We start from the raw sequence: 17,436 nt of genomic DNA, 5'->3' as shown, positions 1-17,436 counted from the left end.
CTCTTGAGCCTGAGGGAGAAAAGAATTATTCTCTGTTGTGCATGAAACACAAGGGAGAGCACAAAACTACTTTGTATGTCATCATTTAGTGCTTCCTTTGTGTGATACTTTTCTTATGTAAAAGTAAGTGGTTCAAAATTTGACATGGCCATCATGGTCATGGGTCAGAATCCCAGGAATATGGTCAGGAGAGTCTTTAAGCTCCTCTCTTGAGAGGATTTATACTGTAAAATAAAAACAGTCCAGCAACATGGTCATCAGGAAAGTACTTTCTCCTCAGCACAAAGATTTTCCTGTAACTGGCGCTACTTTAGAGATCAAGTGTACTCTTATGTGTTTTGGAGCTGCAGAAAAAAGCCTTTCAGTTAAAGACTGTTCCCAGCTCTAAAGAGTATTTTACCGTGAAGAAAATTACTCTTGGAACAAACATAGTCAAGTCCTCTGATTAGTGCCAACAAATGACAGGAGTTCTCCAGTCTGTCTCTGTTCCTAAAATTCTGCAGAAATCCAACAGGGCAGATTACCAGGCACTGGAACTTTCATACTGGAAAGCAAGGACTCAGACTTCCAGAAACAGTATCTCTAGACTTGGGGTTAAAATGCACCACAGACATCTTAACAAACAAAATGTTTCAGGAAATTCTTCAGATTTATTGCCAAAGGCTTCTTTTTCTTCTTTTTTTCTTTACTTTTTTTTGATTTTTTTTTTTTTGATTTTTTTTTCTTTTAAAGTGAAAAGAACATTGCAGAAGTCATACAAGGGCAGATGTAAGAAAATGCACATTTTTTTTCATGTTCCATAGGCTATACCTGTGCTAACCAGTGTATAACCAGTAGCTCAACCTTACTTTCAGAAGTCACTTCTAAGAGCCACTGAAGCCACAGAACATGATACTGCTGCATGCATTACTTCATGAATAATGAATAAGTACTGGAAACAATGCCTTCCTAGCCTGACTAGGCTACTTCAGCAGAGGCATGCTGTTTGAGCTCACACTTCAGTTTCTTTTCTATATAGCTCATAAGTTGAGCTGTTTTCTATTTGTCCTCCTAGTAACTAACACTGCATGGTGACACAGAGGAGTCTCTTGTCTCATCTGCTCTTCCACCAAACACACAGACGTGCAGTTTTTGCACCAAGAGTCTGCCTGAAATATAACCACACTCTAAAGGTTACTGTAGTGACCATTTAGACATAGTCCAGAGGAAGACTATTGAAATCTGAAGGAATCTGCCTGTTCACCAACATTTTCCAAGTGCTGGCAAATGCAGTGTGTTCCTGCACACCTGGCACTAGTCGTGGTTGTTGGATTTTACAGTCAAAATCTGCTGTGTTGATAGGAATACACCAACTGCTATAAACTACAGGAGTCCTGAATTTCAGCAAGGGATGAGTGTGCCAACACTATCCGGAGATACCCAGGGAAGCCGAGGGGCAATTTCCTCCCAGAGCTGGGTGTAGGGCCAGCCTGCTGCGTTTCACTGCGCTCCTGACATTCCCTGCATTCCCCTGCTGTGACTCACTCTTCCCAACAGGCTGCCTTCAAACAGGACCAGAGATTTCAAAGTGCTAGCTTTCCTGCAGAGGAAGTCTCTGTGTGTGTGACAGATGTGTTTTGTGGGTTACCAAAGCTGAGATCTGTATCATTACTATCCTTGTTTATCTGATACTACCCTTCTGGATTTATAAATATTGCTAGGTTTATACTCCAACCGTGTCACTGGCCTAATTAAGCCTCACAACCGGTTGTGACGGGTTTTGTAACTAATTTAGAGAAAGAAACTTCAGTAAGGGAGCAAAGAGAGGCTTAAACAGACCACATGGTGCCTGGATCAGGCTCCAGCGTCTGACACCTTCTGCTGGATGCCTTCTGGTTTAGCACACTTGGGGAACAGATGCTCTGGAGTCTCTCCCCTCTGCCACTATCCTCTCTGTATTGTGTGTGTTGTTAGTGGATCAAGAGAAGGAAGCAACAACCAAAGCAACTAAGTGGAGCATTATCACATTCATCACGAATTGGGAAAATGCTCCCATACGATGTAATGCCATATTGCTCCTGTTTCTCAGGACAGCAAAGGTGGTGGCCAGAAGCTTCTGTACCACTCCAGTAAGATAAAGCCAGACTAGTCTGAATGTTTAACATAGATGTCTACAGCTGAATGCATTTTCCTCCACCAGCATCCTACCTTTGGCTATGCAGCAGCAGCACTGCCTTCAGAGAAAATTACTGGTGGCTGACGCTGCTGAACTTGGACAACAGTCCAAGAGTCAGGGACCTACCTATCATGACGTTCCATGTTCCAAACATGGGTCAACTCTGTCTATAATTTACTTGAATGTTTCTGTAACTTCTTTCAGAGCAACTTCCATCACTTCCAAAGCTAGTGCTAGAAACAAGAGTTCTAGACTACCCAAGTGAGCCCAAGTGAGCTAACAGTGTGTAATTGTTAAGTTATATTGGCTGCTAGAGGAAGCTCAAAATGACCTCTTGCTCATCAAGAGTTTCATCCGAGAGTACTCCAAAACCTAATAATAATAATAAAAAACAAACAAAACAAAAAACAATAACAACCACCACCAATAATAATATTTTAAAAAAGTCAACATACTTGCATTCAGAAGAAGCTTTACAATTTCGAAGTTAGAATGTGAAACACTGTAATGAAGAGCAGTGTTTCCATTTCCATCTGCCATATTGATGATATGCTTGAGAACAGCAGGGGAAATCTCTTCAAAAGCAGTTATGTAGTCTCCAACCATTTCTGGGACAGCCGACTTCTGACTTGAGACACGAAACCACTCGTGCTGGATGGTATTTAAACAAAACCTCTGCCAAAACCAAGATAAAAAAATTTGCATATGGGCAACCGATTTAAAGGATTTTCCATCCCACAAGTCAGTGATGCAGGAGGTCAAGGGTTTTTCAGTCAGATGTGGGACAAATGTATTCAGCACACGATCAAGATATACGGACTGAAATTCCCCCTCTTGACTTAATCCATTGTTTACCTCCTCTCGTTTCACCTTATTTTCAGAAATGGTTCACTTCTGAGGGTGCAGAATTTTAGGATGAGATTACCCCTAGATTCAATGAATATCAAATATGGTTGAACAGAAAAAAAGACTTCAAGTAACCACTTCCATTAAATGCTTAGGCTTACAAATCACTGATGAACCAAACACTAAGAGCAATGGGAACACACATTTCTCAGGGAGTTAAAAAAACAGCATGCCAAGCAAATCATGTCCAGTCCTGAGGCATGAATTGCCAAATGCATAAAGTACAGGAGAACTGGCTGGACAGCAGTTCTGAAGAAGAAAGGCTGGGCATTATGGAAGATCACAAGCTGAACCTAAGTCAACAACATCACACTGTAATGGAAAAGGCAAATACTGGTTTTGGATGAATAAACAGATTCAGAACTGGCACAGCATGTGATACAGTCCCTTCTCTCCACGTAGCACTGTGAGGGCAACAGCTGCACCACCTTATCTGATCTGATCACTGAACGATACAAAAGACTTGGTCAAAAAAAAAAGGCTTCAAAGGTAATCAGCGAGAACTACTAGGTCAAGAAAATCTATCAGATGGGAAGGAGTAGAGATTCTCTGCAGAAAGAAAGCTGGAAAAAAGACTCCTGAAACATCTTCACAGTGCAAAGGGCTGTCAGAGTGAGAAAAAAACCAACCCATTCTTCACCTGCAGACTGACTGGCTGTAGTAGTAGGGGATTTTAGCTGCAGAGAGCAGATCCAGGCTAGACATTCAAGATAAACTTTCCCATTGGTAGAGACTGAGGGTAGAGAGGCAGGAGCCTCACTGTAGGTAGATCAGACCTATCTGAGAGCTAAGGAGGTTCCTGCAGTCACTGGCCATTGAGGCAATTTCTCTAACCCAGATGGATCACCATGTTGTCCTTCTCACATACTCCCACCTGCAAGGTGGCAATATTGCCAGTAGGTTCATGGACAATTCTGAAGAGAAGACAGCAAACTTCTCTAGCCTCTACGAAAAACACAGAGAGTCTCTATTAGTAGCTCTAGAAGGAAATCATGTCTGGTAAAGGCCAGACAATATTCTGCACATCTCAGTCCTAAATATGTATCTGTACTACATATACCTTTATACAGACTATTTTACACTAGTACTCCTGTAAGAATAGCTTCAAAGGTCCAACCGTTTGAGTGAAGAGACCATGTGTGTGAACATACAGAGCTGAAACACAGAAGTGGTAATAAAGAGACACAAAACAATTCTTTAATTATTACTTTAGGACTACTAAGTACAAAACACTATTAAGAAATTATTCTTGCAGTCACAGTATCACATGCATTACTAAGTAAATGGTATACTTTTTTAAAAAATTCAAATAATCCATCACATCCCTAAGGAAGCAGTCCATACCTCTTTCTGGTGTAAACAGCAGATACAAGAGCTGAGTATCTTGGAACAGGCTGGGACACTTTATACAGATCCCTAGCTGTACTGAAGTTTACCCTTTCTGGACAAGACTTTTTAATCAGTAGACAGACAGAGAACAAGAGCTGATTAGTCTGCACTTTCCAGCTACAAAGCACCACTTGTGCTGACAAGCATTTTAAACACAAGAAGGAAACATGTAAATTCTAATTACACTTCTAAGGCAGAGATTACCACCTGGTTATGCAATTTTTGATATTTCAATTCTGACTGAGCCTAGAAGCATTTGTTGCTTGAATGCCTAAACTGCTCCTGAAGGACTGACCCAGGATTAAAAACTACCCATCACAATTGTATTAAACAACCTTTCAAAACATTGTCTGGACTACCAATATTAGAATTGGACAAAGAAAGTATTATCATCTGTCTTACAGAAAGTACTATTGTCCCTAAGAAGCTGCAGATGATCTACAGCAGAGGAGACTGGCACTGCACTCTTGCCTTTTACATCATCCACAAGTTTAACAAATGCAAAATTCAATTTCATATCACCAAGCAGTGTTCCTTTGCTTTCAAATTATCCTCATAAAGTAGCATAGGCAGTTCCTATATGATGCAAATAAAACTTTGTTTCTTGAGACTGAGTATTAACAATGAATACTCCCCACTCCCTGCTGCACTGATACAAACCACCAGAGCATTCAGTGAGACAGAAGGAGTATTTCTGTGCTTAGCAGGAGGCAGGGTACTTGCAGTTTCAGAACACATTTGGGACTTTTGTCATGGAAATGAACATGTTCCTCACCCCACAGAGTCTCTTAAAGCAAGGCCTGGAAGCTGCCCAGAGTAGTGCTCAAGCAACACTTCCAAAAATAATGTGGGAATGCAAGGATGTGTTGAAACTGTGTTTTCATGTTGCTATTTTTATGTGTGTGCCTTGGGACAACAACACCCCACCACAAAAAGCACAAGTACATTCTCCAGACAAGTGTCCTGGTAAAAAAAGCATTTTGTGACTCTTCCATGCAATGAAATTGTTTTCTGCCTTGTCACTGATGTGCTGGTCCTGCAAAACCAGAGGTTATCCTTCCCTGAAGTTTTTCTGTTGCAGCTCAAAGAGAATTCTGCCCTGCATTGCTTACCACATCTTTGTTGGTCAATGCCTTGGGGTCATCAATGTTGTTTCTCAGCAGGTGACAAGCAGAAAGCATCTTTTCACTTAGTTCATATCTGAGGAAGACAAAAGAATACATGGCACACTTCGATTTTGCTCCTAATGTTTCAGCAAAGAAACATTAATCTTTCTGAAAGAAATGCTTCCATCAGCTGCTGCAATGCAGAAGCTGCTCTGGCAGCTCTTTTCTATGGCAACTGGAGCTGCTGGCAGGACCTCCATGGAGAGGAAAATGTGCTTCCCAGATGTATGGAGAGGGAGCAGTGGGAATGGGGAGCAGACAACCCATAGTTTCTGTGCTTTAGACCTGCCAGCCCTTCTAGTGGAAAGTCTCACCTACTGCTTTACAGCTGCACAACATGTACTTCAGACTCTGTGCTTTGTCTACTTGATTAACAAGTGGAAATGCCAGTAGCTGTGATGGAAACTAAACTAACTGGTGGGAAGGGTCGCAGGCAGTGCCTCCCCAACAGCTCCTATTCACTGGAACCAGACTTTTTCATAGCATCTGCTCTGCAAATTTACTCTCATTCTCCCATCCCCCTTCATGGTTTCACTTCTGCCCCTTTTCCCTCATAAATTTCAAACTCAGACAACAACTGAACATAAGAAGGCCCATGACTGTGCTGCATGGCACACCAGGCTGTGGCCAACCATCTCTGCCTACAACTTGCCACAGAGGACAGTGGCAATTTTCCAGGAAAAGCACAATTTTCCAGGAAAATTCTCCCAAAAAGCAGAGAAGCTCACACACTCCTATGTACAGTAGGCATTTTAGTCGTCCAGGCTACAAGCCAGATGCTGGTGCTTCCGCAGCAGAGAAATGCTCCACCAGTACAAGGACCACACTTGGTCCCACGTGGCCAAACACCCTGCCTCTGCCCCTCAAAGGGCATTGCCAGGGCAGCCACTTTGCAAAGGGCATGTTCCTCAAGTATACATGGCTATATAAGCTGTCCTGCTACTCCTTTACCATCCCCCCTCGCTGAGTAAATATAAGTTAGGAGAGCTCCTTAGAGAGTATGACCATCTTTTTCTGCCACCTGTAAAATAAGAGGCCATCCTATAGTACTGTATAAGTAAAACCCAGGGCACTTCAAAATTCACAGCTCAAAGGCCTAAAAAGCTCTTAATGAATTTCTGCTTCTCCTTTGTTTAGTAGTTGATAACTACAGGTAAGTTTGACACTAAGCTATATCTCCAGTGAAACATGACATTAATTTCGCCTTACCTTTGTGAGTGTTATTGTTCCACTTTCATAATTTTACATGCTAGCATACTTGTAAACATCTGGCAAACCCTGTATCACTGTCTATGTTTATACTTCCATTTGTCCATTCACTAACCAAGAATCAGTAAACACTCACTACACTGCTATTTCCCATGTCCCAAAACAAATAATGCCTTGCCTGACAAATGCAACTTTACACAGCTCTTTCTCTTCAATTTGAGAAAACTTCAGCAATTTGAGGAGTAATTTAGACATGAAATGCTGAACAAGTGTGTGATGATGGCCTCAAAGTCTATGAAGGTATGTTATGCTATATGATCTCGTATGAAGTGTATGACCTCATGGCTGGAAGACCTCCTCACTGCTGTTTTCCATTGCCTCGTCAAGCAGCTGAGATGCTGTGGAAGGTGCAAATGCAAGATGCACTCCCAGCAGGCTGCAGACCTGATGTTCCTGGTTCAAGAATCACTTGTTTGCTTATTTACTATTACACAGACCAGCTTCTTAACATGGCACGGCTTGCTCTCCAACAAGTGTCTTTCATGACCTGGCAGAGACTCTGGATCTCGCCATAAACAGACCACTTAAAAGCCACCAGAAAGGACACCCTCTGATACCCTCACCCACTTGAGGAGGAGAGAGCAGGCAGCAGATGAGCAGCAATGAGGCTGGCACTTTCTCCACCAGCCCTGCCACAGCCTGTGGCTGGCCCCAGGAAACGAGGTGGAGTTAATCCCCTCCCTCAGAGGTGCTCAGGTGAGGGCAACCAAGCCTACCTCTCTCTGATTTCCACCTCCTCAGCCTCGCTTTCTGGGGGAATGCTGTCCTTCTCTGCACCCATAGCGCACACCTCTGGAGCATGAGACACAGGCTGCCCCTCCTCTGCGTGCTGGACATGGGGATACTCCTGGTCCTCGCACTCATCCTCCGAGTCTGATGAGGAGCTCTCCTCAGAGCTGGATTCATCACTGGATGTTGTTTCGTACCTAGAGGCAGAAAGGGCAAGGATGCTTTTGTTCAGTGCCATACAGCAGTGGTCGGCACCTTCCTGCACTGCACCAAGTTGAAAAATGTCTTGCAAAGTATTAGTCCTCCTGTTTTCTATTCAGAGGCCTTTTCTACACATTTTGCTCAGTATCACTGCCAACTGACACTGTGATTATTACATGCAGGTAATGAAGGAAGAAAAACCTTTTTTAAACAGAAGTATTAAGACTGTCAGACACTGCCTTAACAGAAAAATGAAGGTACTTTGTTCAGAGTAAATTGTGGGTTTTCCCTTACTATCCAGGCATCATCAGATAGGTATCAGCAGGTAAGCTAAAAAGCCTATATTAACACAATGGACACAATTTTCACTTTTTGTCCTGTGACTATCCAAAGTATTTTTATATTTTAGGTGAAATACTGATGACTTGAACAATTACAATGCTGCTTCTAATCAACTCTCTTACTTCATTAACCTCAGCATCTGACAAATTAATGCACCAAGTCTATTCTTCTAATGTATAACTGACTTATAAATGGTAACATTCCCCCACTATAAGTAACAGTATTTTTAGCCAATATGTATGAGATGAAGTAATTGTGATGTTAAGACTATACACTGCACAAGGCATTTGTAAGAAAGAAAAATTTTTAAAATGGGATAGAAAAGATATATAAAAAATTCTGGTGAAATTTTGAAAAACATTTGGTGAAACCATTTTAAAAGTTCTTTGCAACATCCTGCAAGGGTAAGTAATATTTTAAAAGATCATTTTTCCATACTGTTTTCTGTATTTGTGTAGAAAAGCTCTTAGCCCAAAGCCTGCAAAGTTAAATCTCTGGCAGCACCATCTCATGCTGTATAGTTCAACAGCACAGTGCTGCACTTGTCAGCTGCCAAACTGAAGTTTTCCTTACTAAAATATTGCCTGAGAAATGCTCCCGTGGCTCTCTGAGTTTGTTTCACTTTCCTGTGTTAAATTTGGCAGGAATCTAATCTACAGGTACTTGAGAGTGATCCCATGTGTGACTTGCAACCACAAAAGGTTCACAGAGGATTAAGATGAGCTCAGCTGTTGGGTTTTTTCCTCTCATCTCCCCTTAAGCTCAGCAGATGCACCTCAGCCTGAAAGACTGTGAAAGGCTGTGCATGAACTCCCATCTTTCTCCTTCCCTTCCCACTGTGAAAGTGCTGCAGGTGCAGACTTTTCAGGGAGAGGTCTCTTACCCGCCATTAATGCCGACAAACTGAAGGTTCTTCTTGGTGTTGCTCAAATCCCTCTTCCCATCCCTTTTCTTCATGATAGATTTGAGTGTGTTTTCATTACTGGTGCATACTGTTGAAAACAGAGACATACTCAGTACAAATCTGTAGCAAGCTCTGACTGAAGCACTATAAGAAAAAAATAAAAAAAGAGCTAAGCACTATCTGCAGACACAGGGTCTCAAAATGTGACTTTCCCTGTAGCTGCATCTCTCCCTGCTTTCACAACTCGGAGAACCCTGAAAACCTCCTTGAACTGTATTTCATATTCAAGTTCCATCAGTACAATTAAAGGTGAATGTGAGCCAGTTATTACCATAGAGGCCAGAGGCAAGCTGGTCATCTGTCAGGTTAATTGCAGCAAGAGTTTTGTCCTGAGAAGAAAAGGACTTCCTTCCCCGAACAGCTTCCACCAGGGGAGTCTTCCTCTCCTCCTGTGGAGGCACAGCGTCCTGCTCCAACTTCAGTGTTCTCAAGTTTGAAGTTAAATGGGGGTTTGCAAGTTGGCCATGAGGGATATACTCCAAAGTAGCACCTGCCAGGGAAGAGTCAGACCAAAACATTTCTGTTAACGCTGTAATCAACAGGGAGAAAACACTGAGCTGGAAAACAACAAACAAACAAAAAACAAACAAAAAACCAAACAAACAAAAAAACAAAAACCAAACAAACAAAACCACAAAAAAACTCACACAAAAAACCCAACCAAACAAAAAAAGGACCCATAAAAACCAAAATGGTGCAACACGGAAACACTTCTGCTTTTACAATGCCCTTTCCCAGGATCCAATAGGAAAAGGGTGAAATAACTTTCAGAAAATAATAGAAAAAAAGCTGAGTTTTGCTTTCCATGGAAACATACAATAGAAGGAAAAACTACAAATATACTGGTTTTAAGATGGATTAAAGGAATGGCCCTTCTCTTTCCTCCACTTTAGGTATGTGTGATGGTCCTGGCTCCTGCCACTCTGGCTCAGGGCAGATTTGCCAAGCTGCTCCTTGCTGGCATGCCTGAAGAGTGTGTTCAAGTGCTCTCCAGGTTCCTTCTGCAAGAGCAGTGCCCTTTTAATCTTACTTTTTAAAAAGAAATGGCATTTTCCATGAAAGCTGAAAATTTAAAGGAAACTTTGCTTTCTACCAGCATTCCACTAATTTGTAAGGTTATACATTTTACCCACTTACTGACACAACTGCAATAAAGTACCACCCACTGCATTTTGGAGTTTGTTTTTTTTTTGGTTCATTGGTTGCTTTTTTGACAGGATTGTACTGTAATAATAGTTGTATTTAAATAAAATTCCAAATGTTTGGGTTACGCTTTTATTTTTTTCTGATTTGCTGGCATCTATTAATTTTTTCCCCTTAGTGTGCTTAAAAGGCTGTGCTAATTATTCACACACTTTTACAGATTCCTGTGAAGTTCCTCCAGCTGTGCTATTACAACTGCTCAGCAAAGCCGCACAAATGCTTTTTGTTTGTGGAGCACACTTGTTTTTTTACACACACATTCTTCCATAAGTGATCTTGCTAGCATTTCAAGAAAAAAGAAAAAAAAGACAATGTTTAACTTACTTTAAACGCTATCACGTCTTTCTTTTAAAGTTTGCTTCAATGACTTGTATGTAAATACTCTGTATTTTTCAAGAATTAACACACAGATTCCTCATTCAAATAGATGAGTGGCACCGCACTAGACGCTGACATAATGCAGTAAAGGCCAAATGTTAACTCTTAGAAATACAGCTGACATCTTTACTGCTCCTGCTAGACTGCCTTTCCCCCTTCTTGCCTCACCTCAGTACTTTTTTTGCCCATAAAAGGAAATAATGAAGCTCATTTTTTCAAATGGTGCCACTTCCCAGCAGCTTTTTCCTCTTTGCTCTCATTCCCACCCAAATCTCCCGAGTTCCCAGCCTAGCCCCATCTCACACACTTTTTCCAAGGTGCCTGCTCCAGCAATGAGACCTACCACCTACTCCCACCATTGCTTACAGTTTTTCCAAGCTACAGGGGGAACCACAGGGTATGGACAGACATGTCACTACAGGTACAACCAAAAAAACTTCTGCCCTCTTAGGGAAGTGGGGGTGAAGGCTGCAGCTACCCCAGACTCCCTGTGCCTCCAGAGACCCGTCTGCACACTCAGAATGAAACAGGCACCCGTGGGAATCAAGAGGGAAGTCCTGCCCTTGCCACCCCACCTCTCCTTGCTTCACAGCAGCCACCAGCTTTGCTCAGGTCTCTTCCTGACAGTGAGTGCCATCCCCCATCAGGCAGCCAAGAAGAGTGATGCAAAGGCAATGAAGCACCGAGCCAAAACCAGTGATTTTTAAACTCCTGCGGCTGAAAAACAAGGAAACCACCTCTCTCTCTGCTTGCTTAGTGCAGTGAAAACTACAATTACAGAGTGCCAAATGGAGCAAACACTTCCAGATGCAGATAGTGGCAGCTGTCCCAGCTGGTTTTACCAGGTCACCCCTTTTGCTCCAGCCTCACCACAACGGACACAGAAGGAAGAGGAAACCTGCTCTGAAGCAGCAGAGATATGCAAAGACTCTGGAGCTGCCTGGATATACTGCAGCTGAAAAGTCTTTCCATCCTCTGCCAGGCATCACAGTCCCCTGAAGGTAGCTGCAACAACCACAGAATGTCCTGCAGGCACAGGTGGACTTGCTAGTGCAGGGCAGGGCAGGGCAGAGGTTCTGCCCAACCTGAAGGACAGCACCTCAGTGCAACCTGTCACCCCCCCACAGCACTTAGCCTGCTACTGCCTCCATGCACAGCCACTCAGGCAGACCCACCCTGCTCATTTGTTTAGTGTTGCTGGCAAATAATGCAAACTGGATAAAAGCTTCTAAGTACTGAAATAGCACTGCTAACCACAGCACAGAGCTGCTCGGAATTTCTAAATGTACACTACAATATTGTAGAGGGACCTAGGAAAAGCTCACTAATAATTTGGAAGCAGAAACATGATAAGACAAACTGAAAAACTTACAGATGCTAACTGTTGGTAAGTCCTTATGCAGAGAGCTACTCTCAGCAAATTCAGTGACTGAAACAAGGGTGTGAAGTGTCTTCAGTGGTTTAGCCCCAGTGATCTGAGGGAATTACAGTTCCTGTTTTAATTTTTTTAGAAGGACTCCTCTCTCCTAAATCACTTCTGCTTCCATTTGAAAATCTCCAATTTAAACCAGGGTGACAGCAAAACCACTATGCATCAGTAGCAGACTACCCATGCCATCACCTATAAAATCTGATTATTAACATTTTATTTCTTTTCCTAACTGCAGAACTTCCCTCCAATTGATGAGGGTATGAGTAGTCACACTGAAAGCTGGTACAGGGAACGTGACCACTGAGTTCTGAACAGCAAATTTATCCTTGAATTTCTACTGAAACTGTGATAATACAAGTCTGGCCTTTTACCTTGACAATACTTTCGTAACACCAGAAAACAAGAGAAGTGCAAATAAGGCCAAGGGAACCATCTACCATCAGGATATGAACTTAGCTCTCTGCATGACACATCACAGGCTTCTCAGCTAAAAAAAGTGTGTGAGCTTGCTGCTTGTATGCTATCTGCCCAGGGATTCTATTTTTAACCTGTTGATCAGTGCAAGCATTTACTTGCACATGTTTATAACAGCCAATGATACAACTTATACACTCCCTACTAAAGACAGTGCATAAATGTAGTCTTGAACATATATATACACCAAGAAGTGTTCTCTTTCACACTGCATGATTTTTTCAGGGAAGCAGTAAGCTCCCTCTGAACTTGTTGTATAGTCTTCTATACTGTTGAACTGTTGAATAAAGTCTTCTCCATCAGTCTTAAATCTTGTTGCTTTATCATTAAATTTTTTTTTTCATGGAAATAATTTTTATACCACTTTCCATTTGGTCAGAACTACTGAAGAAAACCACCCATTCTACTAAGGTAAATAAAAAGGCAGTGAAGAGCAAATACATTACGTTTAAACATTTACAGCAATTAACTCATCCACCTGATAAATGTTTACCTTCAGAAGACTAAGTGTAGTATCATTTTAAAAGGCACTTTGGAACCATTCCACATTATAAATCAGTGAATTTAAAATTTCAGGACAAAATATTGCCACATACTAACTTTTTACATAATAAACCAACAGAAACCAGGTTCACTTGGGGCCCAGGTGTAGGTAAATCCTGCAGGTACCCAGGCTTCAGGGCAAATGCTCCTTCTGACAGGATGGCTTCTTTAATGGGATTACAAGACCAAACTCGACTTCATTTTCACTCTTGCTTTAACCATTTTGTTTGTGTTGAGAAGCTGCTTTCTAACCCCAAACTAACCTGTGAAGCCACATTGTTGAAACTGGAGGTCAAAACCAATTCCTTTAATTTAGTAAGTTTAAACATTTTTAAAAAATTAAAAAATTAAAAAACAAAATTAAAAAAACCCACGTCTGTGAAGCAGCTAATCTTATTTTTAAAATGTTCTCTTTTCCAAGACAACTTTGTGTGAAACTCAGTGAAAGCCATCTTTGATTTTCCTGACGAGCGGTGGATCAAAGCATCTCACAGTGCTGAGCACAGCAGGAAGGTCATCTCAGAGCTTTTTTTTCTTTCTTTCTCATTTATGAGAGGTTGACCTTCTCAGCTGATGCTTTATTGTTGCTGAAATACGACAACACTTTCTTAGAAGAATGGGAATCTCCTGCCATTAAATATTCATAGATGTGCCTGTTATAATGGGAGTTGAATTCTGAATGAACCTCAGTGCCTGAACATCATGTCCCTGTACCATAGCACCAGGAGGTCACTGAGGTTTTTATCAGTCACTCTAACAGACAGGCTAGCAGGCTGGAGCTCCTGACTCTAAGCAGAGATAGATTTGAAAGAAAAAATTATTTAGACTACAGCATATCATATAGTCTTTGTTAACTGAAGCAGAAACAATAGATAAATAGAGCAGCATTCAAATTCAAGCATTCCACCTAGTTCTGCTATAGAATGAAAGCAGCAAATATTCCAATGATAGTAATGGTAAGTTAACACATGACCAAGAAAGGTACGTCAAATATCTCTATAGAAGTTTTACAGAATTTCACTTGAATAACGTCTTTATTATAGGACAAGTACTGATCAGGTCTCTGTCCCTCTTCTGATATAACCAGACTGGTATTTAAAGCAGAAAAAACCCCACCTTGTTAAATGCCTCACCTTCTAATATAGAGGTCACTACTATTTTTTGAGTTGTATATGTTGTTACATTCACATAGCAGCTCAATGGATACCACCTACCATATGAAAGATGCAGAGGCACTGTATTCTTTGAGATGCCAGAGAGGCACATGTGAATAAACAGTGATCATCTGGCATACAGATGGGACCATCTGTGTGACTGATTTGCATCATGTGCTACCTTCCAGGGAATATTAAAAACGTTTAATGTATGTCAGCCACCCTCTCCCCAGCAGACAGATGGATGGATTCTCTTGGTTACACAAACAAGCACATCCGTACAGAAACTTAACCTTGTGACTAAGGCACACATCTGTGGCAGAGCTGAAGCTGAGGGCTTCATTCAGTTGCCTGGAAGTAGCCAACCAATGCTAGATTTTTTAGCAGCCCACAGCTTTGCAGGGCCCACTGACACCCAGAGCAGTGCTGGCTCTTGAGCCCTAGGCAAGCCTCAAGTCTTGAACCACCCCAGTGGGGTCCACGTTGCCAGAAGAGAGGATACTAATCCATCAAGTTACACAGTCTTTGAGAGAAAAGGGTACAAACTTCATCAAACGGAAGAGCTGTAAAGAGAAAACACCTTTCTCCCATTCCCTACTGATTTTGCATTATGAATGGTGACAGAGAGAGAGAGAACCATGGCCATAATACATCACTAGTCCTATACACCAGCTTTGGACAACCAGCTGCTTTTCATACCACCATCTGTCTTCCCCCTCAGCCTGCCATGCCAGTTCTGGGAGAAAGCTAGAATTTAAAACCTTGACAGGTTTTCCCACCTAATGGCTTGCCATGTTTTCTTAACCCCTGAGACCTTCCAACACCACTTGCTTCCTACTTGCTTTCACTCCCTGAAGTCTTAATTCAAGAAGTTGCCTTTACACCATGACTAGTGTAATGCTTCCACTGGGGAGGGCGGTCTGGATTGCTCCAAAAGAGATCATAAAACTGACATTCCAAAGATCACTGAGGCAAAATAAACATGTTTTCAGGACAAATATGCTTAGGCAATTTCTCAGGACAATGGTGGAGCAGCTGTTTTTAAACTCAACCTTGCAAACTCCTTGCCAGTGAAAGACACCCACCTATAAGACCTCTGAAAAGTCTGTATAATTAAAACTCTGACAAGTGATATGAGACCTCTGGCTGATATTTTGTAAAACATAGCACAGGCACACCTGTATGTAACTTTTGGAAACTTCCCAAAAGTTCTTTGGCAATAAACAAAGAACCTGAGCATGCTGTTGTCTCTTAGTCCTTCAATATGCTCTCTGGCTTAAGAGTGTGGACCAGTGAGTGTCCAGGTCTGTCCATACAGTTCCGCTGCACACTGATAGGGTGTCCAAGCTGGCTAACATGACTTTGAAGAGTGAAATTTGGCTTCCCTGGCCAGTGGGTTTGATTTCTTTTACATCACTACAGCTTATGAAAGGCAGTGCATGTGTAAATATGAGTTGCTTAGTAACAGAAGTGAGGGTGTTTATTTTGCAGCAAGCAATATCCTGCTAATAGATCTGGTTCAGAGATCATCTCAGAGGCCCACCTGGCTTGCATCTAAGGATGCCAACTGAAGAGCCAGCCCCCAGCCCACTCAGCAGGCTCCAGCTCTCATACCTGTGTCTCCAATGCCTGCCACAAGCTGTGTCAGGGGCTGCAGATGGCAAAAAATCCCGCAGCAAACCCCCATCTTCCCAGCACTAGCAGGGAAAAAAGTCTGTCAAGCTGAGAATTTGACTGATGTGCTCCCTCAGGGATCAGAAGCAGTATGGACTGGCACACCTTTAACATGGCAAACTGGTACCCAAATCACACGCCTCAAAGCCAGCTCAGGTATTTTTGCCCTAAAAGGGCCTCTAACGGCCCTAAAAGGGTCTCTAAGAGGCACTTCATAAGGATGCTCTTTGAATAAAATATTAAAGACAACACTACTGCTGCAAATCTGAAACCAGACGATTCTGCCTCTATTTTCAGCCCATTTTTCTAAGAAACGGAGACTTACAAGGTCATGCTTATTAAAATAACTTAAAGCTAATTGCTGATTTTAACCAAATCAGACTAGAGTACTCAGTGCTCTGAAGGACTTTCAGATATATATAAAAGTTTTAAAGAATCAGGCAGAGATGCCATGCTTGGAGAAAGGGTGCTGGCTGATTTCACACACAAGACACCTGAAAAGCTGCATTCAAAAGACATAAATGTGAGGAAAGACTAATGAAGAGGCCATAAGCTAACATGAGCTACTGATACACTTGGGGGGGGGGGGGGGGGGGGAAAGGCTGTCAGCTCCAGTGCTCACACAATTATTTAAGTTAGTGCTTCATTTTGCAAAAATCCTTCTTCAGGAAGAAGTAAGATAACAAATCATAGGAACAGGCAGCAGGAACAGCTGATAAATACAGAAAAAGACAATACTTTCAAAATAGAGAGAGAAGAGAAACATTTCAGGCTTATAACCTCCTTCTCACTCCAATTCTCCATGGGTCTAAACTGTTATAGCCCAGAGCTTCATTTATGCATGCAGTCCTGGCATGGTAGTTCTCACCAGGGACTAAAAAGGGACTAAAAATAGACATATTTTACTCTCAGAATACGTAGCTAAGATAATGGCATTACAAGCTAAAATAAAATTATTCCAGAATAATTTTATCAAGAATGTGAAATCTGAATCTGAGTGAGAACATGATCAAGAAAATACGATCCATTGCTCCACCTGTGTCTAAATACTTTAAAGTCTCTGGACAAGTGCATTCGATACCACGCAGTAAAAGCAAGGGAAAGAATTGAGGATGTACAGCTAGTAACAAAGCTAGCTCACTCTTTTTGCAGACACTTCTGGTCTCTGTTAGATGCTCTTACTATTACAGTATGACTGCTTGTAAGAAGCCAAAAATACAAAGTGCATAGCAGAAAGTTAATAATATCACATTGCATGTGTGCAGAAGGGGGTATCATGTGTTTTCTTTACCTCTACATAAACCCTGCCTATTGCTTTACTATGGGAAGCTAAAATTTTTACTTCAATTCATTTAATGGATTGCTCCTTTTAGTGCATGAACATTAGAAAAGTCATATTTACCAAACTGCCTTTTAACAAAAACAGGTAAATTTTAAGACAGTAAATAAGCTCTGAG

At 41.8% G+C, this 17,436-nt stretch overlaps 1 protein-coding gene across 14 annotated transcripts in view; it reads right to left on the bottom strand.

The window, feature by feature from the left end:
* The window catches only part of KANK1 (KN motif and ankyrin repeat domains 1), a 124,012-nt gene that overhangs the window by 5,717 nt on the left and 100,859 nt on the right, over nt 1-17,436 (bottom strand). For all 14 annotated transcript variants that reach the window (XM_071731515.1, XM_071731516.1, XM_071731517.1 and 11 more), the window contains 5 exons: nt 9,393-9,611; nt 9,041-9,149; nt 7,602-7,811; nt 5,563-5,650; nt 2,611-2,830 (listed from right to left, as the gene is read on the bottom strand). In XM_071731515.1, the coding sequence (XP_071587616.1) occupies nt 2,611-2,830; nt 5,563-5,650; nt 7,602-7,811; nt 9,041-9,149; nt 9,393-9,611 (846 nt within the window). The remainder of the gene's footprint in view (nt 1-2,610; nt 2,831-5,562; nt 5,651-7,601; nt 7,812-9,040; nt 9,150-9,392; nt 9,612-17,436) is intronic.

This window comes from Heliangelus exortis, chromosome Z (assembly GCF_036169615.1).
Source record: "Heliangelus exortis chromosome Z, bHelExo1.hap1, whole genome shotgun sequence".
In the NCBI taxonomy this organism is placed as follows: domain Eukaryota; kingdom Metazoa; phylum Chordata; class Aves; order Apodiformes; family Trochilidae; genus Heliangelus; species Heliangelus exortis.
The sequence above is the reverse complement of the archived record's forward strand: the minus strand, read 5'-3'. Positions and strand labels throughout refer to the sequence as shown.